The sequence below is a fragment of the Hypanus sabinus genome, chromosome 9 (assembly GCF_030144855.1).
Source record: "Hypanus sabinus isolate sHypSab1 chromosome 9, sHypSab1.hap1, whole genome shotgun sequence".
Lineage (NCBI taxonomy): Eukaryota > Metazoa > Chordata > Chondrichthyes > Myliobatiformes > Dasyatidae > Hypanus > Hypanus sabinus.
The window spans coordinates 154,723,853-154,751,526 of record NC_082714.1 but is presented as its reverse complement, the minus strand read 5'-3'; the positions used below and the strand labels follow the sequence as shown (position 1 = coordinate 154,751,526).

Genomic DNA, 27,674 nt, shown 5'->3' with positions numbered 1-27,674 from the left:
TCCACCACACATCTATAGAAGTTTGTTGAAGTTTTAGATGTCATGCTGAATTTCTGCAACTCTTAAGGAAGGAGAGGCATATGTGTGCTTTCTTTGTAATGGTGTAGTCCAGTTGGTGGGGTCTTTCATTGATTCTATTATAGATTTATTGAGAATGCCCACAAGGAAATGAATAGGGCGACATGTTTTTACTTTGAACTTTCAATGGTATGTTGGCTTTCACTGCTAATGAAGAGTAACTGCTTCACTTGTGTATTTAGCCTGTTGTATACAGTGTAAGGGTTGTTACCACATCTAAGAATATACTTGATAAAGGCAGTATGGCAATAACATCACCAGATCAATTACTGAGATAGCCAGTTCATCAAGTGCAGTGTCGGCCTTGACTCTGTTCCAGCGAATGGTGGTTTCACTCTGCTTGCACCCTCCAGCAGCATGTGTGGATCTGGGGACTATTTCCACCATTCTAAGTTTACATATTGTGTCTGTCTTTGATCTAATTGTTCAAATTTCTAAGGGTGCTTAATGGGGGATAACATTGGCTCCTGCTGAATTGTTCCGGCCCAGGAAAAAAGGGCTAGAGATAAAGATTGTGTTATTGTCACAAATGTCAAAACATGCAGTGGAAAGTGTCACATGCATCGAGTGTTGTGCTGGGCAGCTCACAAGTGTGAACATAGCGTGCCCACAACTCGCCAAGAACCCCCACCGTTCAGGCCATGCTCTCCTCTCACTGCTGCCGTGGGGAAGGAGTTACAGGAGCCTCAGGACCCACACCACCAGGTTCAGGTACTACCCCGAACCAGCGTGGAGAACCTCACTCACCTCAACTTTGAACTAATTCCACAATCTATGGACTCGCTGTCAAGAACTCTACAACTCATGTTCTCAGTGTGATTTATCTACTTGTGTGCACAATTTGTTGTCTTTGCACATTGGTTGTTTGCGAGACTTTGTAGTTTTTCATTGATTCTATTATATTTCTCTGTTCTGCTCTGAAAGCCCACAAATGTCATGGTAGTATATGGTGAAGTGTGCATTCTCTGATAACAAATTGACTCTGAACCCTAACCATACGTCATTGCAATGTGGGAGGAAACCCATACACTCACAGGAAGAATTACGAGCAGTGATGGGAATTGAACCCTGTCTGATTCTGCAGCCGGCATTGTAAGATGTGCTAATCACTACACTACCATGGGGCGGTATAGAGGTGTAGTGGTTAGTTCAACACAGGCAGCTGAGATTCAATTCCCACAGCTGCCTATAACCGTGCAGGTTTCCTCCAGTTTCCTCCCACAGCCCAAAGGTCAGTAGGCTGATTGCTCGTTGTAAATTGTCCACTGATTAGGCTATAGTTACCTCAATATATAAATTAATTCATAGCCCCCAATATCAGGTGTGCGACTCAGTACAGAAATGAACATTTTCCCTGCAAATGTTGGTGAGTCCTTGGAAGGATATTCAAGGAGTGGATTAAAGAGAAATGGGGCATTTGGGAAGTGTCACAGAGCTGAAGATCAGAATGGTACAAATGCCCAATGGAGATCTCCTAATTCTATTCTTTGTTTTCAAGGATCTGGAACCTGGCTTACTGGCATCTCGCCTGTGGCTGTTAGTCAAAGTGAGTATTGGTAGGGTGATTAACCGTGACGGCTCACTGTCAAGGTTGTAAACTCTTGTCCTGGAATCTCGATACATCAAACAAATTTGGAAAAATTGCCAGCATTGAATGGAGCGTAGTTTTACCAAACACATTGTAACAGTTTTGGAAATCTGTTAAGAGAAAAGGCTTAATCGGATAATAATATGCACTGAAAATCAAAAACCATTCAGCAATTATTGGAAAAGTGAAATGAAACACGTACTGGAAACACTCAGCAGGTTGGGCAGCTTTCGTGGAGAGAGAAATGGAATACCCCCTCCCTGCTTCCCCTCCTCCACCCCTTGATCTTTCCTCTGATTGGTTTTTCACCTGACACCTACCAGCCTTCTCCTTCCCACCCTCCCCCCACCATCTTTATCGGGCCCCGGCCCCCTCCTCCTTCAGTCCTGATGAAGGGTCTCGGACAGAAATGTTGACTGCTCATTTTCACGGATGCTGTCGGACCTGCTGAGTTCCTCCAGCTTGTTGTACGTGTTGATTTGACCACAGCATCTGCAGTGTACTTTGTGTGAAAAATGGAATTATCATTTTCAATCAAGGATCTATCTGGCAAGCACTGTTCGCTTCAAGCTGCGCTGCTGCACGGCCTCGCGGTAACTGAAATGCTCCCGCGCACATAGCCTTTGTTACTACGCAGCTGGGACTTTCTTTTCTACAATGTTAATATAATTTTGAAATCATGCTCATAATTGTCAAATAGCGTGCAATTAATTGTGTAAATGAACATAATCCATAAATGTTCTAAATAATAAATGTACCACAACCTTTACTTTGAACCGTTTTAGAGCTTCAATGTACTTATATTGTCAGTGTTTCAAGGTATAACACTGTTACAAAGTGTAACAATAAACACAGAATGGAACTTGGTAGCTCATTGTTAATAAATCACTGACCCGCTGAATGCCAATACTATCTAAATTTAAAAGTTTACAAAAATGTGGAAGATTTTCTTTGTGCTGTATTTTATACTCTTCAGTTAATAAAATCTACAGGGTTAGAGGGATTGCTGCTGATGGGGGGTCTCTGGCCCTCACCTTTGACTCTGTTTCTGTCTGTTATTTTCTGATTTTATTCTGAAGAGACTGTTTTTGGATTAGTCTGGGAAGGATGTGGATAAAAGTCAAAGTCCAGCTTATCCGCACTTGTGCAGTGAAAATCTTGCTTGCAGCAGCATCTCGAGCACGTTTACTAGGGCATTGCCGGGACTGATACACTTGAGTGAAAAGGAAAGTTTGAATATGTTAGGACTTCATTCCTCAGAAGGCAGAAGGTTGAGAGGAGATGTGATAGAGGTGTACAAAACTGAGGGTATAGGCAGTAAATGCAAGCAGGCTTTTTCCACTGAGGTTGGGTGGGACTACAACCAGAGGTCATGGGTTAAGGGTGAAGGGTGAAAAGTTTAAGGGGAACATGAGGGGGAAACTTCACTCAGAGTGGTGAGTGTGTGGAACAAACTGCCAGTACAAATGATGCGTGCAAACTTGATTTCAACGTTTAAATGAAGTTTGGGTAGATACGTGGATGGTCGGGTGATGGAGGCAGGTTGATGGGAAAGCAGTCCAAGTGGTTTGGCACAAATTAGATGGGCCAAAAGGACTGTCTCTGTGCTGTACTTTCCTGATTTTATAACTCTACATCATATCAGACACACAACACTCACAGGAAAAGCATGAATCAGTCATATGTTGTACATAATTCTTGGAACACAAAATAAAAGTCACTTTTAGTGTGAAGTGTTTGTAGTGTTGCTAATCTGTAGTGATTAGGAACTTGTTGGTTGGTTCAGGAACTGGATTGATTGAGGGCAAGTAGTTCTTCAAGAAGACAGAATTAATTGGCGAAGTTTGCATGCAGTTCCGATGGGAATCATCAAATTTTCCCATTCAGGACTATTACAGCTGAAATCCAGTCACAGTCATGGGTACTTGTATATTGGCATTTGTGTATGCAATTTATTTTATTATTATGCATCGCGAAGTACTGCTGCTACAAGACAGCAAATTTAGCAACATATGCTGGTGGTATTAAACCTGATGCTATTCCTGTGCCTGGTGGTGTTGGAACGCCAGGTTTCTGTAACAGAAGCTAGGAATCTTCAGCAAAGCACAAAATGCTGGAGGATCTCTGCATCTATGGAGGGGAATAACCAGTTGATATTTTGAGCCTGATCTGATGAAGGGTCTCTGCCTGAAACACTGGCTGTTTATTCCCCTCCATAGCTGCTGCTCCTCGTGGTGTTCAGGCTTCTCTACCTTCTGCCTGATGGTAGCTGTGCCTGGACCAGATGGTGGGGGATAGAGTCCCGGAAAAGTACAACAGTAAAAGGCCCTTTGGCCCATCTAGTCCATGCCAAACCATTTAGACTGCCGACTCACTTCAATCTGCACCGGGACCATAGCCCTCCATACCTCTCCCATCATGTACTTATCCAAACTTCTCTAAACATTGAAATTAAGCTCTCGTGTACTACTTGTGCTGGCAGCTCGTTTCACACTCTCAGCAGCCTCTGAGTGAAGAAGTTTCCCTTCATGTTCCCCCTTAAACTTTTCATCCTTCATCCTTAACCGGTGACCCGTAGTCTCACAGAACCTCAGTGGGAAAAAGTCTGTTTGCACTTGCCCTATGTATACCCCTCAGAATTTTCTATATCTCTCTCAACTCTCTTATGTTCCAAGGAATAAAGTCCTAACCTATTCAATCACTTCCCTTATGGAAGGTCTTTGGAAGCTGCTGTAGATATGACCGATGGTTGGGAGGGATGTGCCCACGGTGTATTGGACAGAGTTGTCTATTCCCTGCAGCTTCTTGCATTCCAGTGCACTCGAATCGCAGCCAACGGAAGGGAAGCATGCGATGAAATCTGCAGGAATACAACCAACCGGAGATGGTGTTTGCTGATCGTTATCACACTTGAAATTGTCCCCGGAGTGTGCGGCCATTTAAGGTTTAAGTGGAGTTCCAGTAGATGGCATATTGAGTCCCTCTATTTCAGGCATGGGCAAACTAAGGCCCGCGGGCCATATGCGGCCCGTTAAGCTTTTTAATCCGACCCGCAGAACTTGATGAAATTATATTAATAAACCTTGTTAACGTTTTTCCCCCGCAATTCTGGCGTTTTCCCAATAGATGACGCACTCTATATACATTTGTGGCGACCCATTTCCTGGCACATCCGAACCGGCTCACAATTAGCCAGCGTTCCGGCTAAGGGAGATAGCCTGCGGGGATTTGCGAGCACAGAGCTTTGGAGCCTCTGCGCCACGGGGGGGCAGGTTGAGGGAGGCTTAAAAGTGAGGCTGGGGATTTCGAATAAAGTTTTTTTCTTCGACTGCAGTTACCGACTCCATGTCGTAATTTTAGCGCTGCGTGTAGCACACCGCTACACATTGACCTTTGTTGAGGTACAGCGTATTACTCCACATTTGCGCTTTACTCTTTGTTCGGCTCGACCTATTTGTGTGAACAGGCGTTCAGCGTCATGAACATCAACAAAGCCAGCCACAGATCCAAGTTAACTGACCAACACCTCAGATCCATCCTGAAAATCGCCACAACAAAACTAAATCCAGACTTTGATGCGCTGGCTAAAAAGGGAGACCTACAACACTGTTCCCACTGAAATTAAAAATAAGTTTCTTTGTTGTGTTATGTAAAAGATGCATTTGAAAATATTTTTTTCAATAAGCCTTACATGTTACATGTCATTTCTGTTAAGTGATGGACGTGTAGTGCGCAGGTGCACGTACGTTCTCAAAATAAAAAAATGCGCTCCAGATCAAATAACGCGCTCCGCATACTGGCTAGTCGTCGTTGAGTTTTGGCACAGGGGACAATTGAATAAGAAGGAGCAGGACAAGTAGACCTGCATCTCCTACCGTTTTTGAAATAAAGACAGTCAGGAGGAGAGTGATGATGATAATATCTTGAAGGATAACAGAATTTTCAGTGTTTTAAAATAATAACTGTTACTATTAAAAAAGCTGTATTTTATTCATTTAATTTTCAGTGTCTTAAAAGTCATTTCAATAAATAGCTAAATACCATGGGACTTCAAAGACAGATATTTTGTTGTAATGCATTTGTTCATTTTCAATTGAAATTAAAGCACATGTTTTCTACATATCCCATGATATTTTATCTTCTCTTATGAGGTGTATTACCAAAACAGTCCGTCCATCTGCTCCTGGTCCGGCCCCCCTGTCAAATTTTAGAACCCTTTGTGGCCCTCAAATCAAAAAGTTTGCCCACCCCTGATCTATTTAATACTAGTATCCTGTTGTCTTCAATGGTTTGCAGGAGTGTTGGTTTTGAGATTTTACAAGGTATTGGTAAGACTGCACTTGGAGTATTGAGAGCTGTTTTGGTGCCCCTTATCGCATGAAGGCTGTGCTGATGTTGGAGATCATCCATTGGTGGTTCAGAAGAATGACCCCTGGAATGGAAGGGTTAACATATGAGCTGCGTTTGATGGCTCTGGGACTGTACTCATTAGAGTTTAGAAAACTGAGGAGCAGGATCTCATCGAATACTGAAAACCCCAAATAGAGTCGATACGGAGTATCGTGGGGGAGTCTAGGACCAGAGGGTATAGCCACTGTATGCAAGAACATTCCTTCAGAAGGTTGTGAGTCCGTGAAATTCATTGCCACAGATAGATGTAGATTCAGGTAATTGGGTATATTAAAAGTAGAGTTTGATAGGTTCTTGATTAGAAATGGTATCGAAGGTTATGGGGAGAATGGGGCTGAGGGGGATAATAATGATGGAACAGCAGAGCAGAACTCGATGGGCCAAATGGCCCAATTCAGCTGCTTTGTCATATGGGAAGAAAGGCATTTGTTAGTTATTTGTCTTGGGTAAAAGTTTTACTGTTTTTGCCCTCTTGTTCTAGGCCTTCTTTTCAACTGAACCAAGTGGTCACCTTATGACAGGCCTCTGAGCTCTGCCCGCCGTCTGAGGGATCTCCTTGTGCTGCTCGCCCACCAGCCTCCTGCCAGTCCCCCGAAGATTGGTTGCCTGCCTGTGAGCCGCCCCACGATCAGACTGCCATGTTCCACCGATTCACCAGCTTCTTCTATGCGGACTCTAAAGATGTCTGCACACTGGCTCCTGATCCCAAATTGACCGAGAAGGAGGACGATGGCTGGCTAATTGTTGACTTTCCAGGTGAGTTTGAAGCATGTAATCTCAGTGGCTAGGAGTACAGTTCGTTTTCAGAATCATTCTTTGAATTCTGGGAATTTTTTTTTAAATGAACCACCAGCTTCAGGAACAGTTACCACCGGCTCCTGAACCAGTGTTGATAACTTCACTCACCTCAACGCTGAACCGATTCCTCAGCCAACGGACTTACTTTCAAGGCTTTAACAAGCCATATTCTCAATGTTATTTATTTACTTATTGTTTGTTATTATTTGTTGTATTTGCAGAGTTTTTTTTTGCACATTGGTTGCTTCTAAGTCGTTGCGTAGTTGTTCATAGACTTTGTTGTATTTCTTTGTTCAACTGTGAATGCCTGCAAGAAAATGAATCTTGGGATAGTTCACGGTGACGTGCTCATAAGACGATACAACATAGGAGCAGAATTAGGCCACTCAGCCCATCGATTCTGTTGCTCCATTCCATCATGGCTGATTACTTTTCCCTCTCATCCCCATTCTCCTGCCTTTTCCCTGTAACCTTTGATATCCTGACTACCCAAGAACTTTTCAATCTCTGTTTTAAATACATTCTTTATTCCTTCTACCAAAATGCGTGACCATGCACTTCCCTACGCTATATTCCATCTGCTATTTCTTTGTCCGTTCTTTCAATCTGCCCAATTCCTTCTGCAGACTTTCTGCTTCCTCAACACTACCTGTCCCTCCACCTATCTTCGTATTGTCTGCAAACTTGGCCAAAAAGCCATCAATTCCATTGTCCAAATCATTGATATATATTGTGAATAGAAGCGGCTCCAACACCGGCCCCTGCTGAAAACCACTAGTCACCGGCAGCCAACCAGAAAGGGCCCCCTTTCTTCACATTCTTTGCCCATCAGCCAAACTTTTATCCATGCTAGAGTCTTTCCTGTAAATCCATGGGCCTCTTGTGCAAAACTTTATCAAAGGGCTTCTGAAAATCCATGTAAACAACATCCCCTGACTCTCCTTTGTCTATCCTGACTTTGGCGTATTGTATCATGTGCATCCAAGTGCCTTAAAGCCTCATCCTTAATAATGGACTCCAATTCTGCCTCTCTCTCTTCTTAGAGTGGACTACCATTTGCAATTTTCCAGTCCTCTGCAACTATTTCAGAATCTAGTGATTCTTGAAAGATTACAATCTCTTCAGCTAACTCTTTCAGAACCCTGGGGTGTGGTCCACCTCATCCAGGTGACTCATTTACCTTCAGATCTTCCAGCTTCCCAAGTACCTTCCCTTAGTAATAGCAACTGCTGCCCCCCGACAATCTCAAATTCCTGGCACACTGCTTGTGATGACAGACACAAAATGTTTATTAGATACAAGTCAAGTCACTTTTTATTGTCATTTCGACCATAACTGCTGGTACAGTACACAGTAAAAACGAGACATTTTTCAGGACCATGGTGTTACATGACACAGTACAAAAACTAGACTGAACTACATAAAAAAACAACACAGAGAAAGCTATACTAGACTACAGACCTACCCAGGACTGCATAAAGTGCACAAAACAGTGCAGGCATTACAATAAATAATAAACAAGACAATACGCACAGTAGAGGGCAGTAAGTTGGTGTCAGTCCAGGCTCTGGGTATTGAGGAATCTGATGGCTTGGTGGAAGAAACTGTTACATAGATACATCTGTTCTTTCCCTGTCCACCATTACTACCTCTCCTGTGTCTCTTTCCAGTTATATCCACTCTCATCTCTCATTTACTCCTTATATAATAAAATGGCCTAATTCTGCTCCTATATCTTATGATGTAATAAAGCACAAAAATCACTTGTTATCACCACAAATATATCCAAGTCCAAATCAAATCCAAACTTCCAAAAAATCCTTGACACCAAGATGCTGTGTGATTTTTTGATGACTTCTTTGATTACCCATCTTTTCCTCAGTAGGGTATGTGGAAACAGTAAGAGTGAGAAAGGTTGTGAAGTTTGGTGCTCTACAAGTAGAAACTCATCTTCTTGAAGGGTAATGTTCAGTAGAAACCTGTGGTGTTGCTTAATCTAACTCTTGAGTCCTCCCCATCTAGGGGAAGAGCAGAGGTGGGTACTATAATGATATTTAGAGGACATTTGGACAGGTACATAGGAAAGATGTAGGGCAGGGGTTTCCAACTTTTTTTTAATGCCATGGACCAATACCAAACCCCTGCTTTAGGAGAATATGGGTCAAAAGTGTGAATGAGGGTAGCTTAAGGGGTCGTCTTGGTCAACAAGGATGAGTTTGGTTGGAGAGTTAGGCTTTATGGATTGTCCTGAAGGAAGAGGCAGAAACTGGGATATCTTCAGGAAAAACATGGCTCCTCACCAAAGACCTTGCACAAGCATTGGGATGTAAAGCTCTGTCGCATCAATTTTCTGTGTTTTTAAAAAAAGAGAACTGAAAGTGAATATACTGGGAGCTGGTCTCACGCCCTGGTTTAATGTGATGGGAAGGTGCCTGCTCTGAATGGGTACTCATGGCAGTATGTTCATGACTGCTTGTTGGTGGGAATGATCTAAATACTGGTCTGTCAATACACAGTGCTTTGGATTGCGTTTGGAATTTGTCAAGCTGTAGCTCACGACACTCAGACTTGGCCTTTTTTTGTGTGACTATGTTTTACATGTATTGTAATAATATGGGCCTTGTGCTGTGTGTGACTGTTGGTGCTATGTTTTGTACCTTGGCCCCAGAGGAACACTGTTTCATTTGGCTGCATACATGTGGATGGTTGAATACAACTTAAACTTGCATGTGCTTCGCCCCAGTGGGTCTGCCCCGTGTTAACAGTGTCACAGAAGGAATAATACTTTATCCCACCTCACCCTTCCCCTCCCGGCACCATGGCAGCATAGCGGGGCGTTAAGTGTTTCGAGTTCAATTCCAGCATCCTCTATAAGCGAGCACGTGCGTTCCTTCCCTGTGTGTGCACGGGTGTCTTCCCACAGTCCGAAGAATACTAGTTAGAAGTTCAATTGATTGTTGGAAATTGTCCTGTGGTTAGGCTGGGCTGCAGGGACAAAAGAGCCTGACCACGCTGTATCTCTAAATAATCCAGTTGTCCCCGAGGGTGAAATCTGCCCATGGGAAATGTACCCCTTTACCTTGCTGTTCTGATGACTAATTCTCCAGCTGTTTCCTTCCTGGTCTTGTGCTTTAGAATGAACTGTTTGTAACAGACTGCACTGTCCCTTGGGCTCTTACTTTGCAAGCAATGGCACTAGATCTAGTCACTTGTTCCAGCTGCTTGTAGCTAGAAGGGATATTGTGTACAAAATATTGTGCAGAGCTGACCATTTGGCCCAACACTATTTAAATGTGAGAAAGTGCACGGATGCGGGAACTAGAGTAAAACACACAACATGTGGAGGAAAGAGGCAGGCCAGGCAGCATTTGTAGAAATGAATAGGCAGTCGATCTTTCAGGCCGAGACCCTTCTTCAGGAATGAGAAGGAAGGGGGAAGATGCCAAAATAAAAAAAGTGAGGGTAGGGGAAGGAGGCTCCCTGGAAAGTCAGGTGAGTTAGAAAGATAAATGGCTGGAGAAGAAGGAATCTGATAGGAGAGGAGAGTGGACAATAGGAGAAAGGGATGGAGACACAGACCCAGGAGGAGGTGATATATATGCCAACCCCTCTGGATGCAGATATTCAGTCCCACTGATTCCCTTTTCCACGTTCCAGAGTTTGGAGTTGAAATCTGGCGCCGAAGGAGTTTGCACTCCCTCCGTGAATGTGTGGGTTTCCTCCAGGTGCTCCAGTTTCCTCCCACAGCCCAAAGACATTAATCATTCTAAGCTGTGATTAGGCTAGGGTTAAATAAGTGGGCTGCAGGGCGAGTGGATCATTAGGTCAGAAGGGCCTATTCTATGCTGCATCTCTGAATAAATAAAGTAAATATTTTTCCCTCTAAACGCAGATTAAATGTTATCTTTTAACGAAGGGGTTTACTGCTGCCAAAAGCCAGTATTGGATCTCCTTGGTCATTGGGTTATGGTGAACATCTGCCCCCTACAGGTGTGCAGTGGAAGTGCTGCTGATTCCTGCAGGGCCCGAGAACAAGTCCCCCTCTCTCTCTCTCAGCTGCAGCCTATGAACTGTTTGAAATGGCTGCAAGTAAAATAGCTGCTGATAATCTGGAATGAGGAGGGTTCAGAAAAAGGTAATAATCAAAAGATATAGGAGCAGAATTGGGCTACCTGGCCCATCGAGTCTGCTCCACCATTCTGTCTTGGCTGATTTACTAACCCCCTCAACTACATTCTCCTGTCTTTTCCCTGTAACCTTTGACACCCTTACTAACTAAGAACCTATTAACCTCTGCTTTAAGTATACCCTCTGACTTGGCCTCCACTACCATCTGGCTAAAAAAAAGTCTCCTCATCTTTGTTCTAAAGTTCTGAGGATGTATCCTCTGGTCTGAAACTCCCCCACAATAGGGAACCCCCACTGTATCTAGACCTTTCAATACCTGACCGGTTTCGTGGAACTTCCTGAACCCGCCAGCTGTTCAATATGAGCCTGGCTACAAATTGGCGAGAGGTCATTGCTCCTGTGCTCAAAGCTACTGTGCCATTCAATTGTGGAACTGATTGTAGTCTCGTCTCTGCAGCCCTGATGACTCTCAGTAACCTTTCACCCCTTACTGGTGCACGGGAGGTCACCAGTTGACCAGTGACCTGGGAGATCGCGCCATCCATCACTCTGTTTTGCTGCTGGATTGCAATCACTTCTCTCCCATGTGCCCGTGGCATTATTGGACCAGAGGATCTGTCCTGGGAGCAGCGTGCACGTGCCATCAGAAAGGAGGCACATCAGCACCCCTGCTTCCTTAGAAATTCGTGTAGATTCAGCATGTCACTGAAAACTTTGACAAACTTCTCTGGAGGCACGGTGAAGAGTATCCTGACTGGTTGCATCATGGCCTCTTGTGGAAATACCAATGCCCAGGAATGGAAAAGTCTACATACAGTGATGGACACGGCCCAATCCATCACAGGCAAAGCCCACCCCACCACTGACCACATTTACATGGAACGCTGCCACAAGAAAGCAGCATCCGTCATCAAGGACCCCACCACCCAGGTCATGCTCTCTTCTCTCTGCCACCATCAGGTAGGAGGTACAGGAGCCTCAGGTCCCACACCACCAAGTTTGGAGCAACTATCTTTTTTTGGCAATACTATTAGGATCGCTGTCGAAAAAGATTGTGGAAGTTTATGTGTTCTTTTGGCTTGATATATTAACTCCATAAAGGGAGGGATTAATAAATCTTTAAATTTTTTATAAAATTCAGGCGGAAAACAGTTTTCTCCTGGAGACTTATTACCCTGAAGTGATCCTAAAGCTTCTTCAACCTCTTTTAATGTAAAGGGCATATCTAATCCTTTCTGTTCTTCTGAATTATTAACCACATAGCCCAATATTATTTTTATTAGGCGATATTGAAGGGATAATACCGAAACCTAAATTGAATAAATATCAGAAAAAATTTATAAAAATTGCATTGGCAGTAGCCAAAAAGGCTATTGCAGTTACTTGGAAATTGGATTCATACTTAAGTATAGATCGTTGGAAGAATGAAATTTTTAGCTGCATTCCACTTGAAAAAATTACTTATAATTTAAGAAATGATATATTTTTGAAAATTTGTCACTCCTATCTACAAAAGATAGGATTAAATATATATATACGTCCTTTGAAGATTAAATTATTAGTTAATTGGGGAAAAAAATAAAGATCTATACTGACGTTATTTTGAACTCCATGGAGCATGTGGGGATCCTCCGATATCCAGGCAATCCTTCTTTCTTCTTTCTTTTTTTTCCTTTTTTCTTTTTTTTTGACAGGGATGTTAAGGGGGGAAAGGTTAGGGGGAGGGGGAGGGCTAATATTAATTTTCAGTATTCTATTATTCTATTCATTTAATGTAATTTTAAAAATTTAATAAAAAATATAATAAGTTTAGAGCAACTATTACCCCACAACCATCAGGCTCTTGAATCAGCTTGGATAACTTATCACAGCTCTGAACTCGGAAAAATATGCCACGATGGTTCGGCAGAGCAGGCTTGGTAGGCTGAATTTTTGTCCTGTTTCTTCCGGTCCAAGTGAGGTGGTAGGTAGTAGAGTCATGTGAAAGATTGGATCCAGAATAGAACTGAATTATTCCGAGTCCCAGATGGGCACCTTCAAGTTCTCTGTTTGTTTATAGAGCTTTTCTAATTGCTCCTTTATCTCTGTATTCTGCTATCAGGATGCTAGTATTTGTGTTCCTGTTCAGCCCTTGGGTCAGCTGCTACATTGGTGAGCTGGTGACTAGAGGGAAGTATTGTGACAACGTGACAATGGTTAGAAAGTGCTGCCTGATGTACTATATCGAGAAGGGTTCAGAGAGTAATTTGACCTCGGGGCTTATACGCCGCTAGATAAGAACATAAGAAAAGGGGCCAGCTTGCCTACCTAAATTTCTTGAATTTGCTCTGGTGTTAATTTAGAAATAACATTAAGTACTCATTTACATCAATCTTATCAGACCATAAGACGTAGAAGCAGAATCAGGCCATTTGGTCCGTCAATTCTGTTCTGCCATTCCATCATGGCTGATTTAGTATCCCCCTCACACCATTCTCCTGCTTCTTTTCCATAATCTTTGGCACCCTTACGAATCAAGAACCTATCAACCCTCACTTCAAATATCCCCAGTGACCTGGCCCTCTACAGATTCATCTTCTCTGGCAAAAGAAATTCTTCCTCATCTCTTGTCCTGTTTTCTGAAGCTGTGCCCTCTGGCCCTAGACTCTGCCATATAGGAAGTATCCTCTCCACATCCTCTGTATCTAGGGATTTCAATATTCGGCAGGTTTCAATGGGAACCCCTCCCTCATTCTTTGGTGGCATTGACTTACCAACCTGGACATAACAGATTTTTCTGTCTTGGGCTGTACCTTATTCCTTCAAAGAATCTGTCTGTTACTTTGAGTGAATGCAATGATGGAGTCTCCTCATGCCTTGAGGAGAGAATTCACCATCCGCTGTTTGAAGTTTCTCCTCCTCTTATCCTAGCCAGCCCTACGCAACGGTAAATTGGAAACACGAGAGACTGCACATGCTGGAGTTTGGAGAGATGGGCCTAGTGGGTCAGGATCTTGTCCTGATGAAATGTAGTCCCATGAATGCCCCTAATGTGTCTGCCTCTACCCACCCTTGGCAGTGCATTCCACGCATTTGCCATGCTGTATGAGGAAAACCTACCTCCGATACTTGTCTCCAAACACCTTGTAGTTACCCCTTTTGTAGTAGCCATTTTACCCTGGGGAGAGAGCGCTGGCTGTCCACTCTGTGCCTCTTATCATCTTGAACATCTCTATCAAATTAGCTCTATTCCCCAGTCCCTCCTAAGAGAAAAGCCTTCATTCACTCAACCCATCGTGTTGCAGGTTTTGTACCCAAAATGTCAACAGTTGGAGGTAGAGGCAGATACATTGGGGAACAGACTTAATGGGCCAAATGGCCAAATATGCACCTATATCTTAAGGTATCATGGTCTTATTTAAGACTGCTTAGATAGCCCTCCACTTTACTTTTGCCATGTGTGTTTGAGGGAGGAAAGGATTTAGTTGATGTTGAAGCGGGTTAAAATCATCATGGACCAAAAGGGCTTGTACTGTTCTGTTTCTAAAATATTTAATTTCTAAATGTGCTTACTCAGAGTAAAGTTTCTGCTGCTAAATCTCTGCTCAGGGAGTTGAAATCTTTGGAGGTGAATGAACCCACTGAGGTAGGTATCTCCAAATGAATACCCATTTGATAGGGTTCCTCCATCTTGACTGTCTCTTGTGCTTTAACTGATTTATTAAATACTTCCTTTCAGATGAACTTTAATTATTAAATAAACCATTAAAGCAAATAAACATTTTGTAGATTTTATTTCCCATAAAATCTTTTAAAATTTCACAAAAAAAATCTTCTGTTCATTGGTCACACTAATCCTAGATGGTTGGGGAGTCCAGAACTAGAGGGCACACCCTCAGAATAGAGAGACCTCCATTAGAACGGAGGTGAGGAGGAATTTCTGTGGCCAGAGTGGTGAATCTGTGGAATTCATTGCCAGAGGCAGCTGTGGAAGCCGTCATGGGGTATATTTAAAGCAGAGGTTGATGGGTTCTTGGTTAGTAAGGGTATGAAAGGTTATGGGGAAAAGGCAGGAGAATAGGGTTGCGAGGGGAATGGATCAGCCATGATGAAGTGGCACAGCAGACTCGATGGGCTGAATGGCCTGATTATGCTCCTACGTCTTCTGGTCTTGATAATGTCCATTCAACCCGCCCTAGATTCATGGCGAGGTCATCTGCTCTCTGGAATAACAGCTGATAATATTTTATATTGAAGCCAAGAAGTAATGAGATGTGTGAGGCTAGGGTGTAGAATGTCACAGTAACCTTGTTGGTTTTTAAGCACTTCTTTACTTTTAACTTATTTGGAGTTCCTTTACCTCTCCACTTAAGTTTCCATTGAGTTCAACTGAACAGTAAGGGAGGGGGGGGGGTCAGTGAACCCAACTCATTTCAGTCTATGACCTTGAGTGTTCTACATAACAGTTGTCGAAGATATCTGGGGAGGCCAATGATTGCAGAGCTTGCTGGAGACCTGTTATCGTCAAGAGCAAGGGTTCCCACCTTGGGGTCCATGGACCCGTCAGTTGATGGTAAAGCTCCATAGCTTAAAGAAGTTGGGAACCCCTGTTATAGTTATGCCCAAGAAACAGGAGCAAAGTGAAGGGCAGGTCCTTGCATTTCCATTGTCTGGTTGTTTCTAAATTGTACACGTAATCAACAGTCCCAGAGCTGCACCCAACTCATCCATGCCAACCAAGTTGTCCACCTGAGCTGTTCCTTTTGCCTGCATTTGGTCTATATTACTCTAAACCTTCCCTGTATGTGACTATCTAAATGTCCTTTAAATGTTATAGTTGTACCCACCTCTACTGCTTCATAGCTCAATCCATATACTCACCATCCTCTGTGTGGAAAAAGATGCCCTTTGGGTTTCTTTAGCTCTGTTATCTCCTAATTTAAACATGTGCCCTCTAGTTTTGGACTCCTGTACCCTGTGGAAAAGATGGTGACCATTCAGCTTATTGATGTCTCTCGTTTATAGAACTCTGTAAGGCTGTCCTTGGCCTCCTTGTCACCCTGGTTTAATGTTAGAGCAACTGCACTGGAGAAATTACTTCTCCCTCTGACTCCCTCAGCGGGAGTTCCTCGACTATCCATATATACCACATTAAAAGCAGCATCCATCATCAAAGACCCCCACTGTTATGTAAGTGTGGTGCAAGGACAACAGCAGAGTAGTCGGATTAAACGTCTACACTGAGTCACGTTAGTAAAGCAGTGCCTGCTAGGCAACAGTGTGGGAGCGACGAACTGGGCTCAGGGAAAGGAAACGTGCTCACGCAAAAGCCCGCACCCAGAAGAGGGAGAGTGAGATCCCTCCACACGTAGGAGGCCCAGTTAATTCCCAGTGCGATCAAACGGTCGCATTCTTGCAATCAATCCAGTGCAGTTCACCCACCATCCAGACCATGCTCTCTTCTCGCCACTTCAATCAGGAAGGAGTTAGTTACAGGAACCTTGGGTCCCACACCACCAGATTTGGGAGCAGTCAGGAAGCTCCTGAGCCAGTGTGGATAATTTCAATCACCACAACTCTGAACTGATTCTACAACAGACAGGCTTACTTTCAAGGACTTTACAACTAGTTCTTAGCATTATCCTTTGTACTTGCACTGTTTGTCTTTTGCACATTGGTTATTCGTCAGTCTTTGTGTGTAGTTTTTCATAAATTGTATTGTATTCCCCCCCCCCCCCCCCACAATACCTTCAGGAAAATGAATCACAGGGTTTTTATGGTGACATATGCACACTTTGATAATAAATTTCCTGTACTTTGCATGGTCACTTGTAAATGTAGAAGTTGCATTATTTAGGATTGACTGAGCAACACAAACAAAATGCTGGAGGAACTTGACAAGTCAGACGGGATCTGTGGATGGGAATAAACAGTTGACAATCAAGCCAAGACCCTTCATCAGGACTACGGAAAAGAATAAACAGTCGATGTTTCAGACTGAGACCCTTCATCAGGACGTGATAAAGGGTCTCTCCCAAAATACTGACCGTTTGTTAATTTCTGTAGATGCTGCCTGACTTGCTGAGTTCCTCCAGTGTTTTGTGTGTGTTGCTTTGGAATTGGCTGAACCTGATGGCATGAAATTTGCTTTACAGCTTGACCTGTATTTCGTCCTTATATTTGAGTGTAACGGCGATTAACTCTGAAGCTGCACACAATTACCTTTAGCAGTTAACATCACCGTAGTTGCTGTGGCTTTGAAGTGCCCTACTTCAGAGAGCAACACACATTAATTATCAGAGAAATACTCTTCAGGATAATTCTACGAATTTCTTTTGATTCCTAAGTTTGCCTTTAGCTGGAGGTGAAACCACTCCCTGCAAAGAGAGTGCAGTTTGTGTTTATCGTAATGGTGTTTTAAACTTTTAGGAGGTGATATCTTGCCATTAGTAATGGAAAGTTGGGCTGGAGAAAGTCACCCCAGATAACGTGTGCACCAGTTCTCTGCCCGGTGTAGTTTGCATGAGATGTTATTTCTTCTCTCCTCAAAAGGGAACCTACCTATCACCTATCCACCTATCACTTTTCAGCTTCTTACTTCAGCCCCCCTCACCTGGCTTTTCACCAATCACATTTTAGCTTGTTACCTTCCTTCCCACCAGCAACCCCCCCCCACCACCCCCTTCCTTTCCAGTCCCGAAAAGAGTCTCGCCCAAAACATTGTCTATTTATTTCTCTCTACAGGCACCACATAGCTTGCTGGATTCCTCCGGCATTTTGTATGTGTTACTCTGGATTTCCAACATTTGCGGAATCTCTTGTGTGTGCAAAAGGGAGTTGTCCTTTGGAGCAAATTATTCTTGAGCCGTTTGCTCTTAATGGACTTTAAAAAGGAATGCTGGACCTGTCATTATGGGGTAAAATGACTAATCAGTCTTTTTATTTTTTTTTCACCCTCTCCCTAATTTTCCCTTCAAACCCTTTCAACCAAATTCTTTTGATTCTCTCGCACCAACTTGTTACGACCACCATGCCCACCATTGGATGACACTATGCCCCTCCTACCCGTACCTGCAAGTTGTGAATCCAGATGCTTGCATTACCCCCTCAAGCGAAGAAGTGAAGGCAAACTCTACCGTGCCTGACGACACCCCTCCTCCACTGGCCCCTTCTTCTCTTGAGTCTCTTTCTCGCGGCAGTGACTCCAGTCCTGCCCGGTCTTCGGCCGGCACGTTGGAAGAGAGTTGGTTTGTCACCCCTCCCCCCTGTTTTACTGCAGAAGGCCAGGATGATATCCAGGTGGAGAGTAGCCCCTTGGAAAATCTGCTCATTGAGCACCCGAGCATGTCTGTTTATGCCGACAGCAACATCAACACCAGTACCCTGGAGGAGGTCAGCGAGATCAACATTGGGTAAGAACTGTCTGGGGCTTTAGCGTGAGGGCGTGTGGTGGGAGGGGGTTCGATGAGATGGAAAACCCCCTATCCTCCTCGTACACTAACTAAATCACCCCTTTCAGGGTGATTAAATACACAGTAACGCTCCGATACTCTTCACCCTTGTCATTGGCATGGTGACAGAGCGGATAGTTAACGCTACTGCAGTGCAAGTGATCACCAGTCAGGGCTCTGTTCTGTAAGAAGTTTGCATGTTCTCCCTGTGCTTGTATGAGCTTCCTCCCACATTCCCAGAGATGTACAGGTTAGGGTTAGTAAGCTGTGGGCCTGCTCGAGTACTTGCGCACTGTCCCAGCAGAGTCCTGTCTGTATTGGTCTACACATTTCACTGTGTTTCAATGTACATAATGCAAAGTTCATTCTTAAAAAGATGAGCTTTATTTGTCACAGGTACATTGACACGTAACAGTGATTTGCGCCATTTTGCATCGATGACCAACACTGTCTGTCTATGTGCAGGGGGTGCCCGCAAGTACTTCCGCATGGCCACAACTTACGAACCCTAACCTGCACGCCTTTGGAACGTGGGAGGAAACCAGAGCCTCAGAGGAAAGCCACACAGTCACAACTTCCTTACAGACACAGCGGGAATTCAATCCCTCTATGCTACCGCGCCTGATGCGCAGGTTTTCCTGATATTCGGAGTGAGCCCCACATAGTTTTGTACAAGTGATATAGCAGTATAATTGTTTCCTGTGAATTGGGTGAGTTTAAAGGGGGCGAACAGGAAACGATGAGCGCTGTCAGCTTCAAGGGAATGGAAGCAACCCAGTAATTGGAGCTTTTCGAACTCTGGACTAATGAGGCAGCCAGATGCCGAACTGTCACATAACGGATTTATTGGAGCTTTACTCTGCTTTCTTCCAATTTAATAGCAAAGATTTGTTACAGTGCTGTTGTTATCTTGTAGACGAGACAATATGATCCCAACTCCACAGTTTTTGTTCTAATTCTGAATTTGGACCTCTGGTCACTTGTTGACGGCGGCCTACTGATAAGTAACACGTCATCCTTGCTTTCAAACTTCAGTTCCTTACCCTCCTCCTCCCAGTTGCCCCGTGTCCCTTCAACAGCTCGGATCATCAGAGTTCAATTCTGATGTCATCTGCGAGGAGTCTGTACTATGCATGGGTTTTCTCCGGGTGCTCCGGTTTCCTCCCACATTCCAAAGGTGTAATATGTATAAAGTTAATTGGTCATTGTAAATGGTCTCGTGATTAGGGGTTGCTGGGATATATCTAGAAGGGCCTATCCCACACTGTATCTCGTTAAGTAAATAGAAGTTTCTGCACTCCTTCAGTTCTGACCTGAACTGAACAGTCATCAAAAATCAAATTTTAAAAAAAAGCAGACATGTGGCAGACTCTTTTAGAAGATCAGTAGGCATGGGTAGGCTATTGGGCCCATCATGCCTGTTCCACTATTCAATAAGATCATGACTGGTCTGGCCATGGACTCTGTTCCAGCTGCTTGCCTTTTCCCCATAACCCTCAATTCTTCTGCCATGCAAGACAAAATATAACTGTGTCTTAAGTATATTTAATGAGGTTGCCTCTATTGCTTCCCTGGACAGTGAGGTTGTACTCTATTGTGCTTCATTTCCAGGTTAAGTATGCAACAGACATGCGGCATGTTGACAGGGAAACAATAGTGTGGATACAATAATGTGTTAGAAGTCTGATTCATGAAACTTGGCTTCTTGCTCCCTTTTGTAGAACAACAGCTCAGACTAGGGTGGAACGCTGGGCACCCCCGGCTCCTGCGGCAGTGCTAGGGCGAACGGGCATCTTGGAAAAGGCAAATCAGGTCCTCTTCATCCAACGGGCGAAACAGCGGTTTGAGAAACGCCAGCTGAGTCGCAACCGGATCCAGAGGCAGAACCTAGCGAGGGAGAGCCGCCATCGCCGGACCAAACTCCACGGCAACTTTGTGTACCAGCCACCCCGGCGCCAATACAACTACTAAACCACTTCAGGAATCCGGGCAGTTTGGGTCAGTCAGATGGCATTAACAATAAACCTTGGGCAAACTGTGCACCTCACCGCCGCACGGTTTTCATTTTAGCTGGCCTTTTTTGTTCTGAGGTAGCTCGTTCAAAATAAAAAAAAAAGTTGGTCCATACTCCAACAAGGACACATCATATGGGACCTTCTCTTGTCTTTCTGCTTAGTTCACCTTTTGTTTTTAAGAACATTCAAATGAGCTTGCCCATTTGTTTTCCTTCCTAATTAAGCTAGTAGAACCCAGTGCTTGGCTTTGCTTCATTCAAACTGAAATGCTGATGTGCCAACGGGAGAATTAGTGAACCTTCTACCACCCTTGCCTATTCCAGCCTGCAGTCAGACAGCTATATTGGGTTAACTTAGCCCGACCAGGGTTGGAGCTCAAGTTAGTTGACTATTTTCTGCTTGAATCCATTTCACTGAGGGGAAGATGCTTCCAAGGGGCCTGTTCCTGTGCTGTACTGTTTTATGCTCTGTAGACAGGCACATGAATGTGAGGGAAATGGAGGGACGTGGACATTGTATAGGCAGAAGGGATTAGTTCAGTTGGCCATTTGATTACTGATTTTAATTGGTTCAGCACAAAAGGCCTGTTCCTCTGCTGTACTGTTCTGTGTTTAAATTGATATCACTGTAAAGAATTGTCAATAAGTTTACAGATTACTCTGGACTTTTCCTCACCAGATCAAGTTCCCTTTGCGTAATAGATCTGACCAAGATCCAATCCTGATGAAGGGTCTCGGCCCAAAATGTCAGCTGTTTATTCCTCTCCATAGATGCTGCCTGAACTGCTGAGTTCCACCAGCATTTTGTGTGTGTTGTAGTGAGATCACCCATTATTTAAACTAGCTGCATTTAATGGGATGTAGCCTCAGGAAAGTACAGCCCAGAAATAGTGTATCAGAATGAATACTACCAAACAAAAGTAACATGCAATGCAGATTGTGTACATGAATGCTGGAACTCTGAAATGAACCAAAAAAAAATATGCTACTGAGATCTAACAAAGGGTTCCATTATGTACTGTGACCTTTGCATTCAAGGTGCTGAGAAAACCACTGTGCATTTGGAATAATTCTGTTCATTTTGTGGATGATAGCTTCCATTGTCAAATCTTCTTGGGCCCCTTTGGTTTTGCAGTCTATTCGTGCTAGTTTTGGATGCCTCCATCCCAATCTCCAGCTTGTCAGCGATGCTAAGAATGTTTAGCTTTTTAATTGCTTCCCCTTAAAGATGAACTTTCTCCAGTTTTGAATGAACAATGCTTGTGGGGTGCCGGTGGTATGCTTCTGACTCCAATGATAAATGTGGTGTGTTTGAGATGCTTTGATTAAATACTCAGTGCACTGAACCTCTCTCTACTGGTGTAACTGGGGCTTTCAAGAGCAATTCGTATCTACCTACTAACTTGTACTGAATGCCTTGTTATAAAAGAAAGTCCTTATACTACAGTCTGACTATGGATCTATCCAAGTGTGGTGCTGAACTGATAGAATAATACAATTTTATTTTGTAACAGAAAACATGTGAGTTTGTGGACAGTATTATTTCTTGATTACAACAACTAAAGGTTTTGAAGTTTCTGCTGTGCTGCTGTTGAGATCAGTGCTCTGAAATAGAATTACTTGTCAGTGACTGGGATGAGAGTGTTTTACAGATGTATGTTTCTGAATAATTTATTTAAGGATAAATGTGTTTTGTGAGCTACAGTTTTTCATGCTAAACTACACAGCACAGGCTCTCTCAGGGACAATACTCCACAATGCAGTGTGTTTGTTAATTTAAATTAATATCCATATAAATAAGAAACATGAGGCTAATGTACATAATCTTTTGTTTTTGGGCTCCTATTCATCATGGATTTCGGGTGGTTAATGTGGAGTAATAGTAACTTTTCTCTCAGGATGAAGATCGCTACTGTTTGGATAAAGCAGCGGCTTCATTAACTAATAATTTTCTGTCAGTGCTAAGTTATTGTATCCAGTCTATCACAATGAGGTGATGAACTTGGTTGGAAACCTCGACAGATGAATCTCCACCTTTCAAGATCATTGTTTTGCATTGTTAAGCTTTAGTTCACTTGGTCTGTGACAAACTTCTAAACCGCAATTGCTTGGTCTATTTGAGAGGAACATATCTTTAATTACAAGTCCTTGAATGTGATCAAGATTGAAATTGTCTGATTTAGGGACACCACAGTAGTATTACAGCTCAGGGCGTTGGGAGTTCAATGCCGGCGCCACCTGTGAGGAGTTTGTACGTTCTCCCCATGATGTGCGTTTCCTCCCACAGTCCAAAGACATGCTGGTTAGCAGGGTAATTGATCATTGTAAATTATCCTGTGATTAGGATAATGTTTAGAAAGTTGGATTGCTGGCTATAAGGGCCGGAAGGGCCTACGCCGTGCTGTTTTGTACTTAAGAAGCAGTTAATTTCTGTCTAGTGTAAGGGTTGATGTTCAACACTCAGTCCTCTGTGCATTGCTTGAAGTTTATATATATCTATATTACCTGAACTTAAAGCAATACTTTTATAGGGGTAGGTGGAGCTAATACTTTAAAAAATGGCATTTCTGCTCTTTTCCCCTTTCACCAAGCTGTGGCTTTGAAATGTAAAATCCTCAATGCAAAAGAAGCAACTTTGGATTTCAGTAGTGAAATTTCAAAAGGAGAATGTTACAAGGTTGAAACAGGCTAATTAATCCATTAGATCAGGGGTTTCTCAACCTGGGGTTGTGTAATAGTAATGCTCTATGGCAGGGGTGTCAAAATCATTTTAGGTCGCGGGCCGGATCAGTCGGGCGCGTGCGAACGCAGCTTTCATTGCCTCCGTTTTTTCAGCCTGTTCTCATGTGTCTCAGTCTCTGCTATAACTACAAAGTGTTTCACTTCAAGACTGCTGAGCAAGCATTATTTTTATGATTGGAATTAACTTACAATCATAGGCTTCATATCGCCGGGCCATTAATAATTAAAATAATAGATCTATCTAAAATGATCTCACGGGCGGGTTACAATTGTACGCCGGGCTGGATAAGGCCCGCGGGCCTTGAGTTTGACACCTATGCTCTATGGCATATAAAAGGTTGGGGACCCCTGCATTAGATCTTTGCTCATATGTGCCTCTGGATGAGCTCTCAATAGTAATCCCTCTTTAGTTTTATTTCCAGTATCACCTTAATTTTCTAAATTTTTCTGGATATTTTTCATTTTGTTTTCTGATGTATAATATTTAAACATTAGATACTGCATCATGCACATCTAATTAGCACTAAAATGCCATACTACAAATCTTAGAATAAAACACAATACTAGAGTGTTCTGTCTTTTAAATTTTGTGGTTCTATTATTAATTGTGTACTGCTGAGAAACTACATAATTTTAGTTAGCATAGTGTCTGGGTCCTTGTTCTAACTGCAATCTGAATGTGTCATCTATTATGTTGTGGGCATTCATTGACAATACTGTTGGCCAGTGACTCTTAACGAAAAGAAACACATCCACACCGAAACGGTTTCATTTCTGCAGGGAAGTGTGCGAACGGTGGATTGTTGCACACAATGTGATCTGGCCGCAGCAGTGTGGGCACCAGGGTTGATGGCAGAGATCTCGACGTCAAACATCTTTGGATGCAGTATTGTCAGTATATGCAGCCATTTAATAAAATAAATGTACTAAAAAAATTAGTTATACAGCTTGTGTTCAGCAAGTTTACCTCCCATGTATTGATTTGTGTACGTGCCTTCCATTCTGGGGCTGAAGTGAGGGGAGGGGATTTTAATTCAAGATGTGTATACATGAACAGAAATTGACATTTGAATTGCAAAAGTAAAGTCCTATGCAAAACAAAGGGCAGCTTGTGTGTGTGTGTTTTTTTTTTGTCTCAACTGTTTTCAAACTGTTTCTAAATATTGGAAGTGTGAAATGTAACTGGATTATGGATGTTGCAGTAGTGCTTGTTATTATAGCCACTTACTGACTGTGGGAATTTCATTATTTTCATATATAAAATATCACTTTTTCCAAAAACTATTGCATTGTGTCCTTAATGTGTTTAGTAATTGTCTAAATCTTTAAACATAGAAAAATAAAAATTTCTCCTTCCAAAAGGCTTTAGTGGACAGACACCGACTAGTGTAGTGATTAGTGTAACAGCAACTGGTTAATTGATTATTTGGATGTGGCAGGCTCTCTGGTCTAGTTAGAATCTGTTATTATGCTATCTCTCTCAATTCAAAACAAAATTAAGTACTAAAGTTACAATTGCCTTTAATACTTAGTAGAGGTAACACTCCTCCCTCGGCCAGCCAGAGGTCTTATTGACTATTTAACATCTTATTAGCTTACCACTAACAAGGCTTTGTAAGATCATTGGTCAGATCCCATTTGGAGTAGATAGGCAAGGATGTGGGAAACAGACTGCATAAAGTGCCAGTTTATCTATTTGGATGGAGGAAAAACAAAATAGCAATTTTGAATAGTGAAAGGTTGAAAAGTTTGAAAGGTCTGCAGATGGTCCACCTCATACCTGAGTCACTAAGTCACTGTACAAAAACAAGCAAGCAATGAAGGTACCAATATGTTGGCCTGTATCTCAAACTGGTTTGAGAACAAAAGTAGAGGTTTCATGAAGTAGTTATGTAGAGCAATGTTGAGTTTGTGGTTAAAAAGCAATATAGTTTGGACTAGACTTATTTTCAGGAGGTATTTGAAATAGAGAAGACTCAAGGTATACTAGATTCATTCTATAATAGAGGCAGCAATTAACAGATACACAGCTGGGAAGGTTGGAAGGTGATCTCACTGAAAGATGCACAAGTCTTGATGGTATGGATGAGAGAAATTGCTTTCCCTGGTAGGAATCAAATACTGTAATATGTTGTGAAATTTGGATATCCCAAGGCTCTAAATCCCAGTCTCATAAGGAAGATATCAACTAGATTGGAATTGGAATGTTTCTTTCCCTAGATGGCTGTAAGCATTTAAAATTCCCTATCTCAGGTCCCATCATTGAGCATGTCCAAACAGAGTAAAATAGGAAAGGGGTGCTGACTTTAAGATCACCCAATTAGCAGAGAAGTGTTTTTCTGTTGTAATCTGCAAATCACATTTCCTACAATTTCACTGGGAGAAAAACAAACACCCTTTACACGATTGCAATCTGAAGTACCTGCCTGGCCAAGAACTGGGTTGCCAAATATAACAAATGGCTATAACCAAGATTTGCAACTAATTTTCATTTGAACATTTAATGTTATTGATACAAGTGGGGCAAACTACACATCTGTACAAAATCTTATTAGTGTAAAATAGACTGGGGTGAAGAGTGTAAGCAAATTACCAACATAATTAAAATTATTACAACTGCCCTCCGCTGTTTAGTATTTTTTGTGAGCCGTACTCAACAGCAGTCTGTAGAGGGATCTCATCTACTCCATACTTTGAAAGTCTGTTTGCCACTGGCACTAGAGACATCAACAGCTATTGGTGGGACCAGACTCCATTTTAACACTCAAAGAATGGATAGAGAATATTTTCCCCATTTCAAAAGGTATGTGACTATATAAATAGAGTGAACTAACTTGCTGGTAAGGGATTCTGCTTCACACTCAACATCCAGTGGGGATGGGCTTTATTACACCCTTATACAAATATTCACATACAGTATTTAAGACTTAACACAATTTAACAGTAAATATCAAATTAAAAATAACATACTATATTTTACCAAGGTTGGTGACAGTGACAAAATCTGACAACTTTATCTTTGCAAAAATTACCAGTACAGTTATGTTCCAGTGGGGGATTTTACTGGCTGTACGACCTTGTTTAAACAGATTCAGGATTCAAAAAATTCTTTCAAGTCACATTTCAGTGGGACAAATATTAAAACAGTACTCTATACACAATTTCATGATAGAAAAGTAGCTTGGAAAAATTATTTAAATTCACAAACATTTACACTTTCACAGGTTTACAATTGAGAGATTTTATTTGGATTTCCTTCGTTTTGTTTGTGTAGGGCTGGTGGCTGTGCTGGTGTCTAGGAGAAACAAGAAAAGAGGCTATTATTAAAACAGCAGTGACCATTTCTGAGCTACAGGTCAAAGCCCTGTGTTCCATCTGGCAGAATTATCTGGAGTTGCTGCAGTGGGAATATTGTCTAATGAACAATATATTGTCTGAACATTAAATGTAATAAGCAAACATTAATCCAATAGAGTAAGTGTCCTGGAAAATACCACTTACAGAATTCACCAGGATTTAGTACCCAATGACATAGTATAGTTAAAGCAGAGGTCAATAGTTCCTGATTAGTCAGGGCATCAAAGGTTACGAGGAGAATGGGTTTAAGGAATAATAAATCAACCATGGTGGGATGGCAGAACAGACTCAATGGCCAAATGGCCTAATTCTGTCCCCATGTCTTATAAAAGATGGATACTGTGCAAAGATTAGATTAAGATCAGCGAATACTCAAAACTGTGAAGCACCAGATGCGGAGGTGACTCCTAGTAGAAAGATTGAGAAGCATAGATAGAGTAAAAATGTCAATTTAAGGTGAGAGGGGAGGAAGATTAAAGACGTGCAGGACAAGTTTTTAAAAAAAAACTTGTCTGGAATGGACTGCCGGGAGAGTGGAAGCAGATACAATAATGGCATTTAAAAGGCAGTTTAAGACACACAGATAAGCAAGGAATGTAAAGATATGGATCACTTGCAGATAATTACATTCATTCTGCATTGTCTTTGGCGCACCCATTGTAGTCTGAGGGGCTTGTAACTGTACTGACGTTTAATGTAACGTGGTTTATCACTTTTCTAAACTTTTTAAAATATGCCTTCTTGATCAACATTTATTCTAGAGAATAAATGAGTTGCAGTGATTGACAAAACAAATTACATATTTTTGACCTAAAACACAGCACAGAATTCTACATCCTAAGAGTGCTTTTGGTTTAATTCGTGCATGGTCGGACACAATTTTGTAAATCATTTCAGGTCTCCACTTCAGAGATAGGGTTCATGAATAATTTAATACCCAAATTACTCCACGCAGTAGTCCTTCTTTGTAAGTTGAAAAATTTGTGACTCACGTTTCTTCCCCTGCCCCCTAAACCAAGGAGAAAACCTTCACTGGTAAGGTAACTTGGGATTATTTGAACAAAAACTATACCTTTAATTATTAAGACCCTAAGACATTGGAGCAAATTAACACAAATACAACAAACAT

General features: G+C 42.4%; 2 protein-coding genes across 14 annotated transcripts in view; one reads left to right on the top strand and one right to left on the bottom strand.

Annotated features, from left to right (window-relative positions):
* LOC132399926 (tumor protein p53-inducible nuclear protein 1) overlaps window positions 1-24,290 on the top strand; it is a 52,731-nt gene extending 28,441 nt beyond the window's left edge. For 2 of the 5 annotated variants that reach the window (XM_059980871.1, XM_059980872.1), the window contains exons 2-5: window positions 1,577-1,624; window positions 6,558-6,832; window positions 18,060-18,393; window positions 20,154-24,290. In XM_059980871.1, the coding sequence (XP_059836854.1) occupies window positions 6,715-6,832; window positions 18,060-18,393; window positions 20,154-20,403 (702 nt within the window). In that variant the 5' untranslated portion in view covers window positions 1,577-1,624; window positions 6,558-6,714 and the 3' untranslated portion in view covers window positions 20,404-24,290. Of the gene's footprint in view, window positions 1-1,576; window positions 1,625-6,557; window positions 6,833-18,059; window positions 18,394-18,897 lie in introns of all 5 variants that reach the window. The other 3 variants (XM_059980873.1, XM_059980870.1, XM_059980874.1) reach the window with 3 other exon arrangements.
* The window catches only part of ncoa6 (nuclear receptor coactivator 6), a 77,558-nt gene continuing 70,437 nt past the window's right edge, over window positions 20,554-27,674 (bottom strand). For all 9 annotated transcript variants that reach the window (XM_059980858.1, XM_059980859.1, XM_059980860.1 and 6 more), the window contains one exon: window positions 20,554-26,483. In XM_059980858.1, the coding sequence (XP_059836841.1) occupies window positions 26,431-26,483 (53 nt within the window). In that variant the 3' untranslated portion in view covers window positions 20,554-26,430. The remainder of the gene's footprint in view (window positions 26,484-27,674) is intronic.